Source organism: Diabrotica undecimpunctata, chromosome 7, assembly GCF_040954645.1.
Source record: "Diabrotica undecimpunctata isolate CICGRU chromosome 7, icDiaUnde3, whole genome shotgun sequence".
Classification (NCBI taxonomy): Eukaryota; Metazoa; Arthropoda; class Insecta; order Coleoptera; family Chrysomelidae; genus Diabrotica; species Diabrotica undecimpunctata.
The window spans coordinates 137645234-137670551 of record NC_092809.1 but is presented as its reverse complement, the minus strand read 5'-3'; the positions used below and the strand labels follow the sequence as shown (position 1 = coordinate 137670551).

The 25318-nt window shown below is 33.9% G+C and overlaps 1 protein-coding gene across 1 annotated transcript in view; it reads left to right on the top strand.

Annotated features, from left to right (window-relative positions):
• The first annotated feature begins 2958 nt into the window (after positions 1 to 2958).
• Rab21 (RAS oncogene family member Rab21) overlaps positions 2959 to 25318 on the top strand; it is a 35638-nt gene continuing 13278 nt past the window's right edge. The window contains exons 1-2 of the mRNA XM_072538301.1: positions 2959 to 3234; positions 17120 to 17406. Coding sequence (XP_072394402.1) covers positions 3097 to 3234; positions 17120 to 17406 — 425 coding nt within the window. The 5' untranslated portion in view covers positions 2959 to 3096. The remainder of the gene's footprint in view (positions 3235 to 17119; positions 17407 to 25318) is intronic.

The window sequence follows — 25318 nt, the reverse complement described above, 5'->3', positions numbered from 1 at the left end:
AAAAAAACAAGAGCAATTGCCAAACTTGAAGAAGGTTAGTCACTACGGCAAGTTGCTGCAGATTTGAACGTGAGCCATATCGCTCACTGAGTTCTATAGTGACACAACCGCAAATATGAACTAATGAGATAATTGACCATGAAGTTTCATGATATAAATGCCATTAAAAATTACAATTTATGGATAACAAGTCGATAGAAGAAACCAAATATTTTACAATGAAGGGTTAAATATTAAATTTTTTCCATTGTATGAATTTCGAAAACTTTGATATGCATAAGCCAGTATTGAATTTAATTTTTATAGTATTTTTGGCAAAGGTGGTCGTAAATAGTGGAACAAAGAGTTCATAAAATAAACATTTTTATTTTTTATTCGCATTAAAGATATAATATACATGAACACAACAATATTTATCTTATTAATAACAAAAAAAGAATCTTAAAAATGATTATCAGTTATAAAAAAACCTCTAACAGGATAAAAACAACACAGCTACTTATCAATGCAATGTAAGTTAGTGTAAAATTCACTGATACATAAAGATACATTAAATCCTCATAATTTTTCTGGCAATTAGAATTTGATTCTGATATAGACCCGTATTAATTTCAATGTCTAAGTAAATTTTGTTGGGATTTCTGGTACATACTTCTTTGAATAAGTTGACGGTTTTAAAATTAGATTCTTTAAATGAAGTTTTATACAGGAAAATGTTAGGATTATTTTTTTCGACCTGGTGTATACATTGGACCCGACTTTAGGGCTCTCTTAATATTTTTTCGATAAGCGAATGAAACATGAAAATTGAGCAGACAGGTTCCTATTTCAGTCGCTCCTCGTTTTCCTTTGCCTTCGTGCCACACAAAACAACATACATTTCCTAGTCTCGTCTTGTCAAGGTGGCATACAGTGAAGTTATAAGTCGATAATTTGGACTTATAGTAAAAGGATGAGACTTGACCATTTGGTGTTGGCAAGGCTGCTTGTAAGTCAAAGCACGCTATTTGGTAGTCTGGCGAAATCATGCCCTTATCTCTTAGCTTTTCTTCTCTGCTTAAGGTTTTTTCTTCTATATGTTTCGCATGGCTCTCTTGTATTTTTTTTCTTTCTTCGTCGCTGCAGTTTTGAAAGGATACGCAAATATGGCATTGATCTTTTTTAGGGACAAAAATGGCAATATTAAATCCATGATTGAAAATTTCTCTGTACATTGAATATTTAGTTACAGGCTTATTTTCTTTCTAACAATCTTCTGTATAATCTCTATATAACTGTGCAATTATGTTACTTCCTTCGATATATCGTTTTTCACTGTGCGCTTGAATGTAGTGACTTTCTATAGTAGTAATTGAGGAAATGTGATTTCTTATATCATTTTTTATTTCTTCTGATACTGTGTGTTTTTTGTGTTTTCCTCTAAGATTATCTCCTAATAAACCTTGTTTTTTAGAAATTATGGTGCGAATATACCTACTGGTAATACCTAAAGTCGAAATGAAAAAACTTTGTACACTCTTACTTTTGTACCTTGTTTAACAAAATAAGCATTGTTATTGGTTCGTCCATCACTCTTTGCTACATTAACCTGTTCCATCAATGCCATCATGCAGTTTCGCTGCTTGGACATGTCTCCCAAATCCCAATATAACTTTAAAAACGCGAGTCTCTCTTCTGTGAATTTTCCGGTACATTTTTGCCTGCATTTTGCTATGTCATACGGCTCTTTAATTGATCTGGCTATCTTCCTGTTGTACGTTTGATAATATTGTCCAGAGTTTCGGAGGCGTTTATTTCGGTTTTTTATCCACTGAGGCGGTTGGGCTTTTCTTTTTCTCGTTTTCTTCTTACATTCTTGATCCGCTGTTTCATCGAGCTACACATTATGTTTAACATTCATTCTGTCTGTATTTGTACCTCGACTTTCCCTTTCTGAATCAAAGGACGAAGATGAGTTATTATAGTTTGGATTCTTGATAGAATCATTTGATGATTGGTCAAAGGTCGGAATCTGAGGAATCAGCTGATGAAGTACTGTTGGAATCGGATGTACTCATCGAGCAAAAAGACAAAAGAGGGAATCTAATCGTTATGAAAAGGCGACCAAAAAAGTGGCCTCTGATGGCGGACATATCCGGAAATGCGAATGCGCCAAATTTAAATTTTCCGACACTTATTAACAGTAGCTATAAAATAGTTTTCAGAATGTGTCTTAGACGAGAAAATTTTAATTAAATATTAACGATAACAGTCTAAAATGTGAAACAATTGTTAAAAAACTTCAATATAAATAAGATTTCATGTGACAGTTGGGACAAATAATAACATAACCCAACTAAATTTGATTTCTTAAACAAGGAAAGACTCTCTTTCCTTGTTTAATTTGGCCTCTCAAGATGGCACTTCCTGTCTAACAATATTTTTGCCCCCACTACCTTTACATTCCCTCTTTTGTCTTTTTGCTCGATGGATGTACTATTCGAGTCAGTACCGTCATCTTGGTAAACACATTCCAATGTGGATCCACAAGTTTCCAACTGATTTACATGGTCTACATTGATAGTAGCTATAATAGTAAGGTCATTTTTCGTGTTGTTGACTGGTTCGTCTGAAAATAATTTATTTTTTATGTTATCTATCTTGTTTATTTTTTAGATTAATTTTTGTAATGAGTTAAAGCTCAGCAAAAAAATCCTAAGGACACACCTACCTTCCGTTGATATTGTATCATTTTGACTTTCTGGCAATTTCCTTTCGGGGCCATTTATCTGTAATCTACAAGTAAACTCGTTATTTAACTAACTCGCTGGCGATGAGCTAAAAGGATCTGTGTAGTGTTAAATCCGGTGTAATTGCAACCAACAAAGTTCGAATTGAAATTTGACAGTGACAGTTAGATGACAGTTTGTTCGGTGATGACCTGACGCCTGACAGCACACCTGACAGTGACAGCAGTTTTTTTCGATTGTGAACTACAAGCAAGCAAAGGTTTATGTTTTGGTGTTGCGAATAAAAATATATAGAAATTTAGCATTATTATTTAATGAATGACGGTAAAATATTTCACGTTTGTTTCTTTAGACTTAATCAAATATCATGGCAAACAGTTCAAATAATGTTGATTCGTATAATTTCAAAGTTGTCTTGTTAGGGGAAGGCTGTGTTGGTAAAACAAGTTTGGTCATACGATACATTGAAGATAAATTTAATCCGAAGCATATAACTACTATTCAGGTAAGATGTCTTATTTACCCTTCATTAATTTTTCATATTTTTGTTTGAAAAACTGATGCGTGAGTCAATTCTCCTTTTTTAGAACTGTTTTTCACAACAATATACCTACTAATCTGTTTTAAGTTGCTTAAATTATCTGAATAGTAGCATCAAAGTATTTTTTATTGTTAAACTGTAGATAAATGTTTGTTTTGTAAAGGATTACATTAACATTAATCAAACAGTGCAAATGTTTTTCATTATTCTTTAAACAAGCAGTTAATTTGTTTTTTGTTGTAAAAAATACAAACAAATGAATTATTTATATTATATGATAGCTGTTACTATTTACAATTTTTTAAAATACATATTATAATCCTGTTGTCTTTTTTTTTCTAAACATAGACAATGTTTACTTTTACTAGTCTATATAATTATATAAAAGTAAAATTAATGCCATTTTCCCCATAGTAGTCAAGAACAAACTGATAAGTGCCAAAGAGGTAAAATATTACTAATAATGTCAGAAGTTTTTGTAAAATGTTTGTAGTAATGTAAAAGAGAAAGTATAATACAAAATGCATTATATAAAAGAACAGCTCAAAATGTAGAACATTACTTAATCCAATTTGTTACAAAAGCTCATGGCCGCTGTAACAACAATCAATTTTTCCCTTTTCCTTATGCTCTTTTAGGAGTGAAACATATTTCAGACATCACCTTGCAGTAAGCAAAAAGAGTGTAAAGTATCATTGGAAAAAGAACCATCTACAGGATAAAGGAAAGGAAATAGAGTAAATTAATAAAACATTAACAGAAATGAGAACCATGACAGACATTAAATTTCAGTTAAAAATGATGTGGTGGTATAATAAGTAACATAAAAGATTAAAATTACATAATCATAGAATGCTTAATACATCAAATAAGAAAGTAAGATTTAATAAATCCTTTTGATTATAAAATTTTGGAATGAAGTTAGAACAAGATGAATTTAATGATGTGAATATATTAAGGTCTGAGTACAAGAGATTGATATCTGTATCAAATATTTGGTTCAATAATGGGGTATGAAATAGGGCTTATGTCTTTTTAGAAAGTGAGTGGAAATTTTTAAAATCAATATTAAAAAGACTGAAATCCTTACAAACTCTTACCAAGTGATTCCAGAAACATATGGTATCCATCAACTAGACCCATATAAGCTGGTACAGAGTTCCAGAATCGTGGAATGAGCATTATAAATAAATAGAAGATGTATAATAGGCTAATTGCATCTGTGAGTTGAACAAGGTACACATTCCAAAATGGCTATTTTTCAGGAACCAAAAAAAAACTGTTTTTCTTTAAAACTAAATATGTTACAGAAAATGTTTAAATTATAAACTTTAAAATTATGAATTTACTTGTGAAAGTTTATAATTGAAACATTCTCTGTAACATTTAGTTTTGCAGACAAATAATTTTCTTTGGTTCCTGAAAAATAGCCATTTTGGAATGTGTACCTTTTTCAACTCCCTGATTCAATTGGCTGCAGTGTGATATTGATGAATTCAAAAGGAAATAAAATCATTAACAAAAAGGAGTAGATCTATCCCCTAAATTAATGTCATATGACAAGAAAACAATATATTTTCAAAGTATTTATAGACATTATAATCTTTAAGCATCTATAGAGTTACACATTTGTGAGACCTTCCTGTCAACAAAGCTATAAGCCATATTAGAAGTTGGTACATCTTCAGAATTTTTTATTGAATTTGTTAGTAACCTGTACCAACAATATAAACTTTGAATTGCCTATTTTATAATTTTAGAGATGTATTTTGAACATTTATTGTTCAAACCATAAAGTGCATTGATTGAGAAAATAGAACAAAAATGAAGAAAACTGTTTTTAAGAAATGAAGAGAACTTAGAAAACGGGAAGAAATGGCTTTTAAGAAGAATAAAAATAACTTACATAGAAGTAAGAACTTCTTGTGTATAATGGTATATTATTTATTCAAATTAATTTAAAAATTTATCCAAAAGGATTACAAATCTTCAAAACATTTTCAGTCCAGCTAAATCTTCTTAATCTTCTTTTCCAATTTTTTAAATTTTAATTACAACAATATTATGTTGCTTTTAAACAATTTTTAAACACAATATCCCTATTGGATTATTGTTTGAGTGGTTGCCAAAAATCCACTCTCAGCTGTCTTGAGGACCTGTCAATTTTAATAAAATATTTTTATGTTTCTATTAGTTCAACAAAGTTGTCCACCCTTTTGAGCAGGAAAGATGTATGTTAAATCACTCTTCATGTTAAATCCTATAACATCGACCTTGTGTCATTAAAATATTTAAAATTCACCATGATTTTCATGTAAGATAAGGGTTTCTACATCTGTTAGCATAGCTAGTTTCAACTACTTTTTATGTAAGTATTTTTCACATTTTTTGTACTTTAACAGTCAAAATTTTACCTTGTTTTTTGTCATTTTAATGTGGAAATATACTTTTAGGTTTTTTTACTGAGGATGGTCCAATTGGGCCAAAAATTTTTTGAAGATTTGTAATCCTTCTTCTTCTCATTGCGCCGTCTCCTTTCGAAGGTTGGCGATCCAAATGGCAATTGTAGTTTTGGAAACTGCTGCGCGAAAGATCTCTGCGGATGAGCAGTCGAACCATCTCCTCAGGTCTTTCAGAGACGAGTTCTGGCGTCTTCCTACTGATCTTTTGCCCTGTACTTTTCCTTCCAGTATAACTTGAAGTAATTCATATCTTTCGCCTCTCAGCACATGACCCAAGTATTGCATTTTCCTCTCTTTGATTATTCTTAGTAATTCTTTTTGTTTACACATGCAACGAAGTACTTACCTCAACATTATTAACTCTTTGTACCCATGGAATCCTCAACATTCGTCTGTATATATACATCTCAAAGGCATCTATTCTTTTTTCTATTTCAGAGTCCATTGTCCAACTTTCACAGCCATACAGTAAGACAGAAAAACGTAACATCTGATCATTCGGATTTTAAGCTGTAGACTAAGGTCTGATCTTGTAAAAAATGTTTTAATGCTCATGAATGTTTTCCTTGCTTGTTCGATTCTTGATAGGATTTCTTTTTTTGGATTACACTGACTATTGATATTTGTTCCCAAATATTGTATGGAATTTACCTGTTCTATTATTTGACCCTTGGCATACACCTGTACGTTTATTGGTGTCTTTGAAAATACTAAAGTTTTAGTTTTGGAAACGTTTAGATGTAAACCGAACATTTCGCTGTGGTGAACTACCGCATTTATTATATTTTGTAGTTCTTGTGCGTTGCTTGCTATTAAGACGGTATCATCAGCATATCTGATGTTGTCTATGCTGATTCCGTTAATCTTAATTCCGCCTTGGACCTCGTCTAATGCTTCTCTGAATATAGACTCCGAATACAAATTAAAGAGTAGCGGTGATAAGACGCAACCCTGTCTCACTCCTCGTCGGATTTGTATGTCTTCGTATGTTGTGTGCTCTATTTCAATTGTTGCCGTTTGGTGCCAGTATAGTTCTGAGATAATTCGCAAGTCTTGTTCATCAACTCCAGTTGTTCTCAGAATTTCGATCATCTTTTGATGGTTAACGCATTTTGTAATCCTATCGGATAAATTTTTAAATTATTTTTTTATAAATAATATACCATTATACACAAGAAGTTCTTACTTCTATGTAAGTTTTTTAAACCATGCTATACAGCAAACCACTGGGATTTCCCCCTTTTACTTTGTTAAGAATAAGAATCTGATAAATAGAGGAACAAAAAAGTGAGAAAGAAACAAGATGAGGGAAAAATGTGTGCGAGAAAGATAAATAATTTATACACTCATTTACAGGAATACTAAAACTGACAGTAGAAAACGAACAATTAAAAAAAGAAAATCAGGATATAAGAAAAGAGAATTCAGAAATAAGGAGAGAGTTACAAGAAATGAAAAAAGCAGTCGAAATAATCGAAAAAAATAGAAGAAAAAACAACATTGTAATAAATGGTCTAAAAATGGATACAAATGAACCAAGCAGCCTAAAAGAAAGAATAAACGGACTTTTTAATAAACATCTTCAAATTGATATTACACCTACAACAGTAAAAAAAATAGGCGAGAATACATGCGTAATAAAACTAAGAAATGAAGAGGAAAAACACGAGATTATGGCAAAAAAATATAAACTAAAAAACGTCGTAGGAGAGAAAGTATTCATCAATGATGACTTGACCAGAGAAGAGAAAGAAAAGCAGAAACACCTAAGAAATTTTGCAAAAAACGAAAAAGAGAAAGGCAAAGACGTCAAAATTGGTTACAACAAGGTGTTAGTAAACCAAGAAGAATGGAGATGGAACAAAATAAAAAAGGAACTTGAAAAACATCCAAAAAACTAGAAAACTACACCCACACGAGGAACATTGATAACGACCAAAGCAACGGAAAGGATCTGACAATGACGACCAGGGCGACGAATAGGAATAACGATAGGAAAAAGCACGATGCAAAGGTAAACAAGGATGAGAATAGAAAGAAGATGAAAGATATACCGCAGAAAAAAGGAGAGATAAAAATGGGAACATGGAACGTAAGAAGCATCAATGGAAAAGAGGTAGAACTTGTAGAAGAAATGATCAGACAAAAAATAGAAATATTAGGAATAACGGAAACGAAAATGAAAGGAAGAGGTTTTAAGAAGATACACAAAGGATATTGGTTATTTTGGGTAGGAGCTGATGCAAAGGAGAGAGCAAAAGAAGGCGTAGGGATAATAATTGCACCGAATAGTCTACAATACGTTATAGAAGAAACATATGTTAACCAGAGAATATTATCGCTGAAAATGAAACTGATAGATGAGGAAATATGGACAATAATAACAGCCTACGGAGTAAATGAAGATGCAAAAAAGGAAGAGAAGGATAAATTTTTCGAGGAGCTCCAAATGCAAATTGACAATGGGGAAGAAAATATAATTGTAATGGGAGATCTAAACGGTAGAGTCGGAAATAATAACAATGGAATTGAGGAATGCATGGGAAAAGAAGGAGAAGAAATACTAAACAAAAATGGCGAAAGAATAATAGAAATATGTATGGAGAATAAACTTGTTATAACAAATACAAAATTTAAACATAAAAAAGTACACAAATACACGAGAGTACAAGAAAGTAGAAATGAAAAATCAATCATAGATTACTTTTTGGTAAGTAGCAACAAATGGAAAAGAGTACAAGACACGAAAGTCAAAAGAGGCTCAGAGATTGGCAGTGATCATCATCTAGTAATAATGAGAATGAGAACAGCAAAAGAAAATGAAGAAAAGAGGAGAAAGGTAGTAAATGAAAAAGTAAAAAGCTACAAATTAAAAGAAGAAAGATATAAGCAGATATTCCAAGAAAAATTAGACAATATTTTGAAAGGTAGGGCAAAAACTGCTAGTATAGAGGAAAAGTGGGAAAATCTCAAGACCAGCTTAATCATAGCTGCTGAGGAAACTTGCGGGAAGACAAAAATAGCAAATAATAGCATGAGGAGAACTGAATGGTGGACGGACGAAATACGAAGGAAAGTAAAGAACAAAAAAGAAAAATGGAAGAGATATCTAAGTACAAAGCGCCCTGAAGATTATGAGGCATATAAAGAAAAAAGAAAAGAGGTTAAAATAGCTGTAAAAGCAGAAAAAGAAAGGTCATGGGAAAAGTTTGGACTAAAAATGACAAATAATTATAGAGAAAACCAAAAACTCTTCTATGGCGCATTAAAACAGCTCAGACAAAAGAAAGAACACATGATGCCGAATATAAAAGACAAGAATGGAAAGGTAATAACAGAAGAAAACCAAATAATGGAAAGATGGAGAGAACATTTCAAAGAGCTAACTCGTACAGACGTAGACAACATAGTGGAGATACAAGAAATTAATGAAGAACAAAAAGTAGAACCCATAACAACAGAGGAACTAGAAAAGGCAATTGAAAGAGTTAAATTAGGCAAAGCACCAGGCAAGGATGATATCACCCCGGAAATGATAAAATTCATGGGAATAGAGGGAGTGGACAGCATGAAAGAACTAATGAATGATATCATAAAAAGAGCAGAAATACCACAGGACTGGAAGAAAGACATTATACTACCAATACACAAAAAGGGCGACAAGAGAAACTGTAATAATTACCGAGGTATTACTATATCAAGTATTCCTGGGAAGGTATTCGCAAGAATAATAGAAACAAGAATAAAAACCCAAATAGAACCAACTATGGAAGATACACAATGTGGATTCAGGAAGGACAGAAGCACGCAAGACCACATATTCACAATAAGACAAATAAGTGAGAAAGTAATCAATAAAAATAGAGAAATACATATATGCTTTATTGATCTGGAAAAGGCGTTTGACAGAATACAAAGAAAGGACGTATGGAGGACATTAAAGGAAAGAGGAGTTGACAGGATAACAATTGATGTAATAAAGGATATGTACAATAATAATACAAATACGGTGAGAACCAACAACGAGGAATCCGAAGAATTTACTACAAGTCAAGGCCTCAAACAGGGATGCGTGTTGAGCCCACTGCTGTTCTCAGTGGTACTGGATACAGCAATAAAGAAAGCCAAGAGAAGAATGAGAAAACTAATATTAGGATACTGGCAAATGAAACAGACTCAACTATCAGAGCTTTTATTCGCAGACGACATGGTTTTGATAGCAGAAAACAGAGATGACCTTCAGAACAACCTTGAAATCCTAGAAGAAGAACTGTCAAACATAAATATGAAAATAAATACAGAGAAAACAAAAACAATGATAATTTCAAATAAGAGAAAGACACACGCAATACAATTAAACGGAAAACAACTAGAACAAGTGGAACATTTTAAATACCTAGGAGCAATAATTGAATCAAACGGTAAACAAGACATGGAAATAAATGAGAGAATGGGACGAACAGGAAGCTTATTTAACACTATGAAAACAACATTTTTGGGAAAAAAAGAAATACCGGAGAAGGTAAAAACGGCAGTCGTTAAATCAGTAGTTAGACCTACAATCATGTATAATAGCGAGTCATGGACATTGACTGGGAGACAAAAATCTCGAGTCAATGCTATGGAAATGAGGTTCCTGAGGAAAATAGCAAACAGAAAGAGGACAGACAAAATACGAAACGAAACAATCAGACAAAACCTAAAACTAAAACCAATAAACGAAAAAATAGTAGAGGGGCAACTAAGATGGTTCGGACACGTGTGTAGAATGTCGAATGAAAGATTAACAAAACGAGTGTTTGAAACGAGAATGCAAGGGAAAAACAAACGAGGAAGACCAAGAGTTAGGTGGGTAGACGAAATCAGAAAAGAAGTTGAGAAGAAAGGATTGACATGGGAAAGTGCACGAAATCTAACACAAGACCGGATAGCATGGAGACAACAGTGCAAATCTTAACCCCACCAGCCTTACACCTAACGGTAGAAAGGCTTAGGACTAAGTAAGTAAGTAAGTTACAGGAATATCCCAATATGAGATGGCTTTATGCAAGATGAATGCCCCATTTAATAAATACTGATTATGAATGATCAATTATGCAATTATCAGCAATGTTTCTGCTTTTTTTAAGAAGATGAGTTAACACATTTAGATGCGGCCACAGTATGTTTGGTCTGAGACGAAAGGAGCATGCCAATTCTATGGGTCAATGCTTAACATGTTAAATACAGAAACACACAAGTGCATGTAGTGGGTAAAATCTATTAGTTTATTAAAAAGAGCAAAACAATTTGGTTATTTGGTTGCTAAAAGGTTAAACAATTATCAATAAACAAATCTTCTTAACCAACTTGACGAAAAAGTTAGAAAGAAAAGACTTTAAGGCAAAAACATATATTCTTTCGCCTGGAAAAAAAATGTTGCAGAAATGAGAAAATTAAGTTTTAAAAAAATCCTTTATATTCACCATAATTGGCTTAGTTTAAGAGGAAAGGCTATTGTAAAAGTCTAAAATAAGAGTGTTTTCATTTTGTTTTTTGTGGAAGGAAAACTATGAAACTAATCATTTTAAGGCTGTAATTAATCATTTTCTTAAATATTCAAAAAAAAAAATGATTATTCAGTAATGCAAACAAAGTACAAAATGGTTATTATAACTATATTACAACCATTAATACAAAGCATGTTTAATTTGATGTGTCCTGTGAGACAAAGTATAACTGTAGCAAATGTGAACCTATAAAAACTGAAAAAAATGCTTTTCATGAGTATAGCTAGAGAAATATGCAGATATTAATTTTTATGTGATTGTCAAGGATTTGAAAATAACAGTTTAATTTTTAAGAAGTGTAAGCCTTCACAACTCGTAATAATACATTTTCCAGAGTATAAGCTGTAATGCTTTTGAATTGTTTCTTCCTGGAGACAGCCATTATCAAAGCAATGCAGCAGCAGTCATAACTGTTATTAACAGAAGACATTACTGCAGTTGTCATGTTGCCTTTGATAATGCCTCAGGCACAGATGAAATATCAGGAAAAAATAATTCCAGATCATGACTTATACTCAGAAAACAATTTTTGTCATGTCAAAACATTGGATATAAAAGACTATACTCTCTAACAATTGAATCGTTTATTTCAAATCTTCATCAATCACAATAATTAATAAATAATTTAATTTATTGTAGCGTGATTAAATAAAACGAGCGGTTCGAATTTATATACATATATTTATTTATAACTTTACAGTTCGGTAGTATCTTAACAACTAAACTCACTCCTAACAACGTTACATATATATAATAAAGTTACTTTTCGAGAACATTCTGGCGTTGTCCCACCTCTAATTGTCTCCCGTCCGAAAGACGGGCGCTATTGACAAGCCGATTCTTACGTTTTCTAGATTCGTCCTTCTAAGAATTATGACGTATCGGAGATGGGCTATTTCGTTACACTGCTCCCCTCTTAAATCTGATTGTCCCGATCAGCAACTCTATATGTAGGCACAGGATGGCGGAATCTACAGGACTCTCCAGCTCTGCATGAACCCTTTAGAAAGAAATAACAGTCTACTGACTTTGAAGGATACGATCTCATCGGGTTAATGCAACACACAGTAATTCGTACGCCGGTTTCTCGGAAGATCACTTCAAGCATGCTTCTGACAATCTTCCAGTCCAGATTATCTAGTGCATGGCCTATTTTGGGTAAGGCCAAATTCTTGATGTCGTAATTGCACACAATTTTCTTCAAATTAGTTAGAGCACGCCATATATCCTCGTAGCTTGCCCTGTCTGTATACGACTTCCTGGTCACCATATACAGCAAAGATCGAAAACCATCTTCTAATCTCAGTACTCTTCCAACTTTAGGCTGCTGGTTTTTTAACTCGTCCAAACGACCGAATTTCTTATAAAATACGGATGAGATTCCTTTAGTCATCTCAAGATCTTGGGCAACACAGTGGGCTAGAGAGACGTTATGCGGAACACTAAAAAGATCCTGCTGAACTTCTGTGGTCACGCCGAATCTAGCACTCTTTCTCTCTGCGTAATTTGACATAAATTCATTAAAGCTTGGTCGCCGGTCATCTTTGATCTTATGTTGAAGGGTACGTGCTTCTTCTGTTTCATTTGAACCAGCATATGGTGCAAGACGATTTATGTGAACTACTTTTGGTTTACCTTTCGGCAACTTCTTAATTCGGTATATTATGTCATTTATTTTCTTTTTAATTTCATACGGACCTTCCCATTGTCTTTGCAGTTTGGGAGACAAGCCTCGACGACGTTGTGGATTATAAAGCCAAACAAGATCACCTACTTCATAGCTTTCACTCTTGCATCGAGAATCATATTTATTTCCATCATTCGTCTCTGGAAGTGGACCTGCAATGTCGATTGCTACTCTTTCCATAGGACTACCAACATTGTACTGTTTCATGGTCGCCCTCTTTTTACCAACTGGACCATTACTGGTTGCACACAGTTCACATTTCCGGCACCATCTTCTTACATCATCTTTACAGTTCACCCAATAGAACCGTTCTCGAACCTTTTGCAGAGTCTTCGTAATACCAAAGTGTCCACCTGATGAACCGTCATGCAACTGACGTAAAACTTCTGACACTTTACTTTTAGGTACAATCAACTGAAGCTTAGTTTCTGTACCATCATCGTTCTCAAAGGTTCTATACAGAAGATCATCTTTCAGCACTAGGCAATTCCATTGGCTCCAGTAACACTTGACTTCTGGACTACATGCACTAATGTCTTGCCAAGAAGGTCTTCCACTTCGACGCATCCAATCCAATACTCTTTTTATACATGGATCATCTGCTTGAGCGTCTTGTAGCTGTTGAGGCTGCCATTGATCATTAATGACGGCGGTTCGTCTCACGGGGCAAAGTCGTTCTTCTAATTCAAGACAATGATTACGATTTGCACTGTATGCCCGTCTTGACTGAGCATCATCATTTGAATGACTCTTTCCAGCCCTGTGTTCCATTTGTTCTAGCTTTCTGACTGTTGTATTATTTTCTTGCAATTTACGGCGAATGTGACCTACGTCGCCATCATTCGAACATCTGGTTTCGTGTCTCTTCGGCATCATGTTGCGAACTACTTTCCGTACGATTTCCTCCAGACGTTTCTCGTTTTGTTCGTCGCTCTCTTCAGAGGTTCGTACTCGATAGCTTCGTGAAACTTGACTAGCTGTTTCATGTTCCAAGGCAATAGCGAGCGCTTCATCTAAAACTTTCGGTCTTGCTAGTCGTAAATCTTTCTGTAGTTCAATGTCTCTTAACCCATTGACGAAGGCATCTACAGCGATTTCTTCCAAAACGTTGTCTGGTGCCTCTGGATAGGCCAACAGCGCTATACGAGCAATATTTGCTTCAAATTCTTGCAAACTCTCACTTGCTCGTTGGATTCTACTTCTTATTTGTACTTTGTAGACTGGTTGTAGATGGGCATCTCCGTAACGTTTATCTAGTCGAGTGAACAAGGTCTGGTAACATTTTTCTTGACCCTTAGGAATTGATCTTAGGATATCCGCAGCATCACCTCGTAAAGCAGCAGTCAAGGAAACAGCTTTTTCTTGTTCTGTCCAATGATTGGCTGTCGCAATAGCTTCAAATTGTCTAAGGTATATGGACCAAGAGGACTTTCCATCAAATGGTGGCAATTTGAATCTCATATTATGTGTCGTTTCGTCTCTGGGTAATTCTTCTTTCACTACCGGATCTAAGGCTATTGTATTAACTGGTGGTAGCACTTTTGTGTTAGTTATCATGGTCTCTAATTCTTTGATCTTCTCTTCTACTTTATCGAATGTTCTTGAGACTTCTTCAAATTTCTCATTGTTTTCATTACATACTTCGTCGAATCTTTTAGACATATTTTCGAATTTCTCGTCGTTTTGTCTAGCTACTTCTTTAATAATTTGTGAAGTCTCGTCGAATCTTTTGGAAACATTCTCATCATTCTTTCTAGAACTCTCTTCGATCATTTGCGAGACATTCTCAAATTTTCCATCAATTATTTTCGTTAAAACTGCTTCTTCTGCTGATTGAAACTGAAATGTCTCTGGGTCTTCTCCATTCTTGTTAAGCACAGTCTTCAGTCGTTCTTGGAGTATCTTCTTGGACCCACTGCAGTCTTCATCGCGTTCTTCTAGCTGCTCACGCAACTGTTTTACTGAAAGTTCTACTAGCAGCATCTTTGGTCAGGTACACACGTACTTTTTAAATGTTCTTTTATACGAAGATCACAACCGAACTACGCGGATGTTCCCGATGAACAATACTTTCCAAAGTTCAAAAGTCTTTTTCAAAAGTCACTGCTGAATTTATTTGCAAACCCCACACCTGACACCAACTGTAGCGTGATTAAATAAAACGAGCGGTTCGAATTTATATACATATATTTATTTATAACTTTACAGTTCGGTAGTATCTTAACAACTAAACTCACTCCTAACAACGTTACATATATATAATAAAGTTACTTTTCGAGAACATTCTGGCGTTGTCCCACCTCTAATTGTCTCCCGTCCGAAAGACGGGCGCTATTGACAAGCCGATTCTTACGTTTTCTAGATTCGTCCTTCTAAGAATTATGACGTATCGGAGATGGGCTATTTCGTTACATTATTAACTATGTTAGAGGAATTTATCAATTCATGAATTTAGTGATATCGCCCTGCCATCTTTCTTGGGTCTTTTCACACTTTTTTTTTAGTTTATCTAGAATGCCAAATCAACATATAGGCCCACATAAGTATCAGAGGGTTGTCACACTATGTGACTTGGTCATTGCCAATTCAGTTTAACCACTCTTTCAAGAATGTTCCCTGCTCTCGTTTTTCTTTTGGTGACTTGATTTCTATCTTTATCTCTTAGTTATTCCCAGCACAGCACTTTCCATAGCTTGTGCTATTAGGAGCTTGTCTGAGGATTTATATGTGAGGGTAATTATTTATAATAAATGAAGCAATTGTAAGAATGATGATCACCCAACAGTAGTTTCCAAACTCAATAAAAATGAAAAAAAAGTTATATTTGGTACATATATTGAAACATGAGGAATATCAGCAGCTGCAGTTTATAATAGAGAATAAGATAGATAGAAGAAGCACAGAAAAAAATATTAGAGAATGAACCAGTGAAGATGAAAATACTCCAATTAATCAAGCCTTTGACAGAGATCAATTTGAGCATCATAATCGCTGATCTCAAATACTCTTTTTTTAATTTATGAGGATTTGACAACACAAGTATGAAACCCAGTTTGCCGAAAGGTACCCACTACCCAACTTTTTGGTTTGTTTCAGCGATTTGTTTTTCTATTCTCAACTGTATTTTGTGCCCACGGTAGATATAGGAAAATATATTAATATCTATGTATCAAAGACCAGTTGTGTGCATAAAGAAAATATGGTACGATAGGAATGATGAATAACTTATTAAAAGTATCACTGTAAAAATGTCACAACAAAAAGTCAAAACAGAATTGCACAATAAAATTAAAAAAAAAAGATGTTGATCATGTCTCTCCGCAAATTATCAACACTTCCCCAGGAATACCATCTAGTCCAACAGCTTGTATCTTTCTTTATTTTTCGAAGTATTTGAGCAACTTATTATTTTGGTGTCATATTCTGTTACAGTCTCTGTTATTTTTAGTGGTTCTATCTAGTTATCTCTTCTTCTTTAGCTTTTCTTGAACTCTATTTGACTATCACCAGATTTAATGGCAGTATCTCTAATAATACTAGTCATATTTCCCAAAATTGTATTAGGCCTCCTTTGCAGGTCCAAGTACATTTTTTCTACCATCTTTGCTCTGCATAAACCTTTCTAATCCTTTAACATCCAACAGTTGATTTTTTGTGGTGCTCACTGATATGTTGGTTTAGTTTATTTTGTTTACTTTGATGTCCAGCACAAGCAACTTATGTTGTTGGCTCACAGTCTCACTAACTATTACCTTGCAGTCCTTACATACACATATTCCCTTCTTCACTCTTATAAATAGTTATATAAACGTGATTGAAAAATAGTTTTACTTTATTATGTGTTTGTAGACAAAAGCTGTATATATTACAAGAGAAAAGTGATATTTTTGCTCTCAAGAGGTAACTCCTAGTTCCAATCAATAATATATCACTTTTTGCTCTTAATAATACTACTATCTTAGTCAATTTGGTGATTGGTGATAATATTTTTAGTATTTTTTTATTTTTTAGTACCTTGGTATACAATTAACTAAATCTGCACAGATAAACACATAATTTCTATTTTGAAGCTACTTTCAAATATCACACAAACATACATATCCAATTAAAAGATTACTGATAATGAATTTACGTGACTTCGAACTTTTCAGGCTTCGTTTTTAACTAAAAAATTAAATTTAGACGGCAATCGCGTAAATCTTTCCATATGGGATACTGCAGGCCAAGAAAAATTCCACGCGCTAGGTCCAATTTACTATAGATCATCGAATGGAGCCGTTCTCGTCTACGACATCACCGACGAAGACTCCTTTCAAAAAGTGAAAAGTTGGGTTAAGGAGCTCCGGAAAATGTTAGGTACTGATATTTCGTTAGTTATCGTTGGAAACAAGAGTGATCTGGAGAAGGACCGGCATGTGGATGTGGAGGAGGCTAAAACGTAAGTAAATATTATTGTTATAATGGCATTTCTTAATATCTGACAGCATTGTAGTCTTATTGTATATGCCTTACGCGAACTATGTCTTAAAAAGTGATTCTAATAACGTTACAAGTAAATATTTTTAATATTTTCAAGGATCCTTTCGGTTTGTAATTTAGTATTTTTTTAGTTAGACAATTTTCATCCATTCTGTCCACATGTTTGATGAATCGATGATGATTTTTTAAACTGAAAGACGGCTTGTAACGGTTTACAAGACTATGTAGCTGTTTCTATAAATACAATACTATAAACATGTCTAAACCAACCTAAGAACATACTGTCCTATCCCACAACACGGGAAATAAGTTAGGTGTATTGCCAATATACAGGGTGTCCAGAAACTGTCCTGGCATACGAAGACCGGAGATTCCTCAGATAATTTAAAGACAATTTAACCCAATTCATCTAGTCCGAAAATGCTTCCTAAGGGAGTTAGAGCTCTTTGAAGATGGCGCCTTGTAATTAGCTTTTTTTTAGAACGCTTCTATTTAGAAAAATTAAAACTGGTACGATTATTCATCCTCTAGAGTTGAATCGATTTCATTAATTGCGAATATCTAGTACCGATCATAGGCGTACGTTTTGGGTAGATCAACGGTTATTTTAACGCATAACTTTTTTGTCTTTGCCTCTTTAGCATTTGTGATAATATATTATTAAATTTTCAGATATTCTAGTACTAAAAGGTACTTTTACTCTAAGTCGATAGGATACACCGTTTTCTAGAAAAATCGATTTGAAAATTTTTCGTTTTTTCGTCATGAACGTTAAATTAATATTTTTTGCACTAGTTGGCCGTGGACCTGTCAACAATACGCTGATTTACTTTAGTTTATGGCGAAATGAGGTATAACGCTCGAGCAGCACAACGTAGATACAGGGAAAAATTTTCCAATCGTGATCCCACTCACTCAACATTTACAGCTCTTCATCAAAGATTAAGAGAAACAGGTTCAGTGCTCCCGAAAAATAATGAAAGGAGACGACCTGATGATGTAACAATAGCACATAAAAATGTAATTTTAATGGAACTTAAGGAAAATGCAGAAATTAGCGATCGAAGACCATGTGTCATGTATACCACAATTTCAAAATCTTCCGTAGGAAAAGATCATTCACAACGTAAATTTATATCCTTTTCATTTTACAAAGATACAAGCACTGCTACAAGATGTTCCTGCTCTTGAAGAATTCACTAGATGGTTACAAAATCAGAAAAAGCAAAATGAAGATTTTTTTCAGGTACTTTTTTTGCGACAAAGCAAAATTCACAAAAAATTAAATTTTTAATGTGCATAGTGCACAATATTATTCGTAAGTTGGTGACAATCCCCACGTTGTTCAAGAATTTAAGCATCAGCAAAGGTTTAGCATAAACGTCTGGATAGGAATAGTTAACGATTATCTACTTGGCCTGTGGAATTGCCTGCCCGTTTAAATGGTGCTGATTACTTATATTTTCTGCAAAATGTTTTACCTAATTCTGTGCCTTTAAATCTTCAGCAAAACTTATGGTTTCTACATGACGGCTGCCCGCCCTACAGCAGGAATGTACCAGACTTTTGTGATAATAATTACGAAGACCACTGGATTGGAAGAGGCGCTCCAGTTGCTTGGCCAGCAAGGTTGCCGGATTTTAATCCTTGCGATTATTGTGTTTGGGGATACATCAAAGCATTTGTTTATTCCGTTCCGATACAAAATCGTGTACAACTCTGGCTAAGAATACAAGATGCTTGCAACGAATGAGTTTTTGCAAGAATTTGGCGTTCTCTAAGCAAAAGGGCAAATTTATGCATAGGGACTAATGGTCATTAATATCGAGCATCTTTTATAACTATCTACTTTTGATACTTGTTCCTTTGTGTTAGTTTCGTTCCATCGTAATAAATAGTTTGTTTTTAAAACCCTTTAAATAAAATTTTGTTTCAATTTGATTTTTTGCTTCTTTTTTCAAATTTTTTTACGAATTGTATGCCACATTTATTGAAACAAAAGATAATTTATAAATTTTGTTAAGGTACCTATTAAATTAACTTGGATCACGAAAAAACGAAAAATTTTCAAATCGATTTTTCTAGAAAACGGTGTATCCTACCGAATTAAGGTAACAGTCCCTTTTAGGACTAGAATACCTGAAAATTTAATAATCTAATATAACGAATGCTTAAAAGTTAAGGACAAAAAAGTTATGCGTTAAAATAACCGTTGATCTACCCAAAACGGAGGCCTATGAACGGTACTAGAAATTCGCAATTAATGTAATCGATTCAACTCTGAAGGATAATTAATCGTACCAGTTTTTGTTTTTCTAAATAAAAGCGTTCTGAGGGTATTTAAAAAAAAACTAATTACAAAGCGTCATCTTCAAAGAGCTCTAGCTCCCTTAGGTAGCATTTTCGGACTAGTTGAAGTGGGTTAAATTGTCTTAAAATTATCTGTAGAATCTCCGGTCATCGTATGTTAGGAGAGTTTCTGGTCACCCTGTATAATGAGAAAATTACATGTCGGCTAAATAATGTGCATCAGTTCAGTTGACGAACGTGCCGAGAAAAAAAGAAAAGGATGTTAGGTGTTATGTACTGTAACTGGTTGAGTAAGAAAAACAATTATCTACATTGAGTGTGACTAACATGCAAAACAAGAGGGTATAAAATAAACAACTTTTTTACATAAATATTTAAAAAAAAAAAAATAAGTTGCCGGTGGTTTTTACATTTTTTAGTGCAATTTTAACTGGTTAATTACTGAACAATTACGTAAGTCAGTTTGTCCGTAAATTGTAAAAAGTAAGATAAGGAAGAATAATGAGGATTTGACAAAGCGAAAGGACTGTCATGAAAAGTATTATGCCGAAGAAAGGTAAGGTATCATTAGAAATTAATGTACCTAAGTTGTTCATTGGATAAATCCGCAGGAATATTACCAGAGCTTTTAGTAACGAGAAATTGAATGATAATACCTAGACAGCGCTGCAATCTAACTAAACCCGTTCCCTAGTGCGACAGAGAAAAAAGAGGGGAGCAGTCTTTTCATCTCTTTTTAATGGGCGGGGTTTACCGACCACGTAAACCTTCCCACTACATAATATGTAAAACATTCTATCTATACAGCCCTTGCTGTCCAATTTTGGACATAGGCCTCCTCTTCCTTCTTCCACGTCTCTCTATTGTAGACAGTTTGTATCCACTTCGGGCCTGCGTGTTTCTTCAAGTCATCTGACCATCTCATTTGTGACCTTCCTCTTTTTCGTTTGTAACTATATGGTCTTCAGTGTATAATCATCTTATTCCATTTGCCGTCTTTCTGTCTTATGGTATGTCCAGCGAACTTCCACTTAAGTTTTGCTATCAGTTTTGCTATAAGTCACTTTTGTTTTGTTGCGGATCCAAGTATTTTTTTTCTTGTCTGATAGCCAGATGTTCAGCATTTGCCTTTCCATGGCTCTTTGGGTCTTTGCTATTTTTTCCATGTTTTCCTTTGTAAACTTACAAGTTTGAGGACCGTAGGTGAGAACAGGAAGTATACATTGTTTGAAGACTCTTTTTTTTAAATATTGGGGGTATTTTCTATTTTTTAGTATATAGGAAAGTTTTCCGAAGGATGCCCAAGCCAACCGTATTCTTCTCTTTATTTCTCCGGTCTGATTTTCTTTATTTAATTTAACTAGTTGTCCCAAATATACTTACATATTCTTTTACTTGTTCTATAGTTGTTTGTGCAATTGTAATTATTACTTCTTTTGGTTGGTTGGTCATAATTTTCGTTTTATTATAATTCATTTGTAGACCTATTTTTGTTGATTCGCTATTTAATTCATCCATCATATTTTGTAATTCTTCCCTTTTATCCGTTATTAACACAATGTCGTAAAACATTACCTTTATTTATAACAATATATATGTATATATATATATGTATATATATATATGTATATATATATATATATATATATATATATATATATATATAAGACTAGGACGACAACTCACACTGTTTGTCCTGTAGGATAACTCCTAGAGCCACCTAGGAGAGAAATCTGAACTACCAACTGACATTTCAATCATATTTTATTCTTGAAACGGTACGTTTAATCAATAGTATTAATTACATATTAATATAATAACAATATTGGTTATTGTAATTTTAAGATAAGATTTACACACAACCACACTTATATGGAATCACCACGTATTTCAAACCAATATTTATTTCTTTTGAAAACCAATATCTATTTCTCGTTGTTATTGTGGCGAAGAATAAATGTTTTTATTGAAAATTAACAAACCGATAAAACAATCAGATAACACAGCTTGGTACGTTATAGATTATTTGCTTTAGTTGTAAATTCAACTAAAATAAATAAACTTAATTTTTTAACACCATCAAAGCACACAAAAAGATCATACCTTGGGCACCTATTAAGGAATCAGCAATATTTCCTCTCCCAACTCATAACAACAGGCAAAATTGAAAGAAAACGCTGAGTCGGGTGGAAAAAATTCTTGGATCCAAAATATACGACATTGCACAGGTTTAACTTATGAAGAACTAATAAGAACAGCAGAAAATATAGAAGAATAGAAAAAATTGTTATTTTGGCACCATAAGAAGGAAAAGAATGATGAAAACAGTCGATGCATCGAATCGAGAAGAAATAAAAAAATTGCCTCGTATATCTTATTACTGTTTTATATTTTCTAACGTTATTTGTTATGCCAATGACTGTTGACTCTAAAATTCGATGCATATTATATGTTACGTCATTTAAACAGCTGTCTTGATTTTTGTAGATTCGCAATAATATAAAAATAGGTCATATTTACGGTCGCCGTTCCGCTTATAACAACGAATTCTAAAATTAGTTGTTTTCTCATATTCCAGTGAGTGTAGGCTAAGATAAATGTGAATATTTTAATAAAATATTTAAATATTTTGTGAGAGGAAGTGTATAATAAAAGGATTTTTTCTTGAAACATATAACACTTCTTTTTCCTTTATATCCTTCTGTACATACGCATATATTTCTTGTACTATTTCTTGTATTTCCTGTGTACACCAAACACACACTGGGGTGTGTCATACCCCACCCGGTATATTTCTAATTTTTAACAAATATCGAAAATTTCAACAACTTTAAGATATTCCTAGTGGTTAATTTATTCAAAATCAAGTTCTAAACAAACAAATAATGTTGTACAGTCAGAAAATTAATATTTTACTGAAAAAATCTCATTTCGTACAAAAAAATTGCCAAAACTCAACGTTTGTCAATACGAATGAAAATCCTGGGTTAAAATGAATTTATAAACAACTTATTAGTTTTATTTCAGGGACATAAACAATAGAAACCGTAAGAAAATATACTCAAACTTGTTTAGTACAGTCCATACAAATTAATTCAGTCACAAGAATTCACGATAAAACGGGGTGTACGTCAGGGCTGCATTTTATCACCGACGTTGTTCAATACTTACTCGGAAATGCTGTTCAGGGAAGCTATTGATGGTTTAAGAGAAGGTATAAAAATCAATGGTGACATCATAAACAATTTAAGATATGCGGACGATACGGTTTTGATTGCTGATAATGCGGAGGATCTGCAAACATTAATAGACCGTGTAGTGGAAGCCTGTGACAGATACGGCATGAAATTAAACTGTAAGAAGACCAAAATTCTTGGAGTAAGTAAAAACGACGTAATACAGCACCAATTCACAGCTAATAATGAACCCTTCAAAATAATCGACAAAATTACATACCTTGGATGCAGACTAAATAAGGAATGGGACCACTCACAGGAAATAAGATGTCGTATAGAAGAGGCGAGAGCTGTCTTCAATCGCCTCAAGAAAATTTTATGTAATATGCACCTGAATATTGATATAAGAACACGAATCCTGAGATGCTATGTATTTTCTACCCTTTTATATGGAGTCGAAGCCTGGACCTTGACGGAGGCAACATCCAAACGATTAGAAGCCTTCGAAATGTGGTGCTACCGCCGCATGCTCAGAATTTCCTGTATCTATCATGTAACAAACAACACTGTGATCCAACGTATGAATAAAGATCTGGAAATTATGCGTATCGTGAAAATCAGAAAGATGACATACTTAGGGCATGTGATGCGCAATGAGAAGTATCAACTAATTTTACAAGGCAAAATAGAAGGCAAAAGATCTCAAGGGCGCAGAAAGACATCGTGGTTGAAGAACATCAGACAGTGGGCAGGAATGACTACCATAGTTTCTATTTAGAGCAGCTGTGAACAAAGTTGTATGGACCAACGTGATTGCCAACAACAGAGGATAGGCACCAAAAGAAGAAGAAGATACAAATTAATCCTCTATGTCCGTTGCAGATGGCAATATAATATTTTGAACACGCCTGTTTTGTTTTCCGATCTCTGGATCTAGGGCAAAATCCACTTTTCACGAGGTTGTTCTTCAATATCCATAATACCTCTAATCCGATCTTTCAATCCTTTCCTCAAAGTAGTAATCTCCAAGCTGGATTCCAATTGAGGCTTTATTAAATCAAACGCAAGTGTGTTGAGAAATTCTCTGGTGTTGTATAAGTGTGGCATAACTTATTGAAAGTATCGGTTAGCCCTTTCGTACTATTATAATTCAAAATGATTATGGGTTTTTTTTGTAACTTCATCAACTATATTTGAGTAATTCATTGTGAATAATAATAATAGAACCTTGTTCTTTTTAGGTGTGAATGATATCAAAGTTTTATTATGGTTAAATGCAAACTTTGATTCGCCCTCCTTCTTTCCACTCAGAAAACTCCCGTTTGTTTTTTCTTGGGGTTCCTATCATGGTTAGTTTAATTTCGGTCAACATTTTTTCAAAAAAGATCTACTGATGAGAACCAATTGTCTACTACTACTAAGGATTTCCACAGTTTTCACTGTCTTCCTTCACTCAACCGTTTTCTCCAATTTTCCCTGTCATTCCAGTCTCCATCTCGCAGGGTTCTTTTCTCCATAGCCTCGTCGATTTCATCTCTGAATGACCTTCGGGGTCTTCCTCTCTTTCTTCTTCCAATCGGGCTCCATTCTGTGATTTTGTTTATCCAGCGTCCTCTGTCCGCTCTTCTGACGTGGCCGTACCAGGATAGTCTCTTCTCCTCTATATAGTCGATTATGTCTGATTGCACTCCCATTCTCCGCTTAATCTCTGCGTTTTCAATTCTGTCTCTTTTTGTAAGTCTACAGCTTCTCCTCAGGAACTCCATTTCTACTGCTCTTATTCTACCTCTATTTCTCTTGTTTATTGTCCAGTTTTCGGACCCATATGTCAGGATACTTCTTGTCAGGGTATTATATATTCTCTTTTTTGTCTTTATCATAATGTTCTTATCCCACAACACTGAGTTTAGTTGTCTTATACAGTTTCTTGTTTGTCTCAGTCTGTTGTTTATATCTTCTTCTGTTGTTCCCTGGTTCGATATTATGGTTCCTAAATACTTGAATTTATCTGTTCCATTTATTTGTCTTCCCTCGTCTATCTCTAGGTTTCTCATATCCTTGTTTTCTGTTGTTAGGTATTCGGTTTTCTCTAAGTTTATTTCCATTCCGTTGTTTTTATATTCTTCTTCTAGTTTTCTGAGCATAAAGCTGAGATCTTCTTCATCTTGTGCCATGACTACTTGATCGTCGGCAAAACTTAAGGTGTATAGGTATTCGTCTCTTACTGGTATGCCCATTCCTTCGCACTTTCTCCTCCATGGTTTGAGTGTCTTTTCCAAGAATATTTTAAACAGAGTAGGTGACGTAGCACAGCCTTGTAGAAGTCCTTTTGTCGTCTTAAATGGATTGTAGGCTTTATTTCCACATTTAATAGCTACTTTGTTT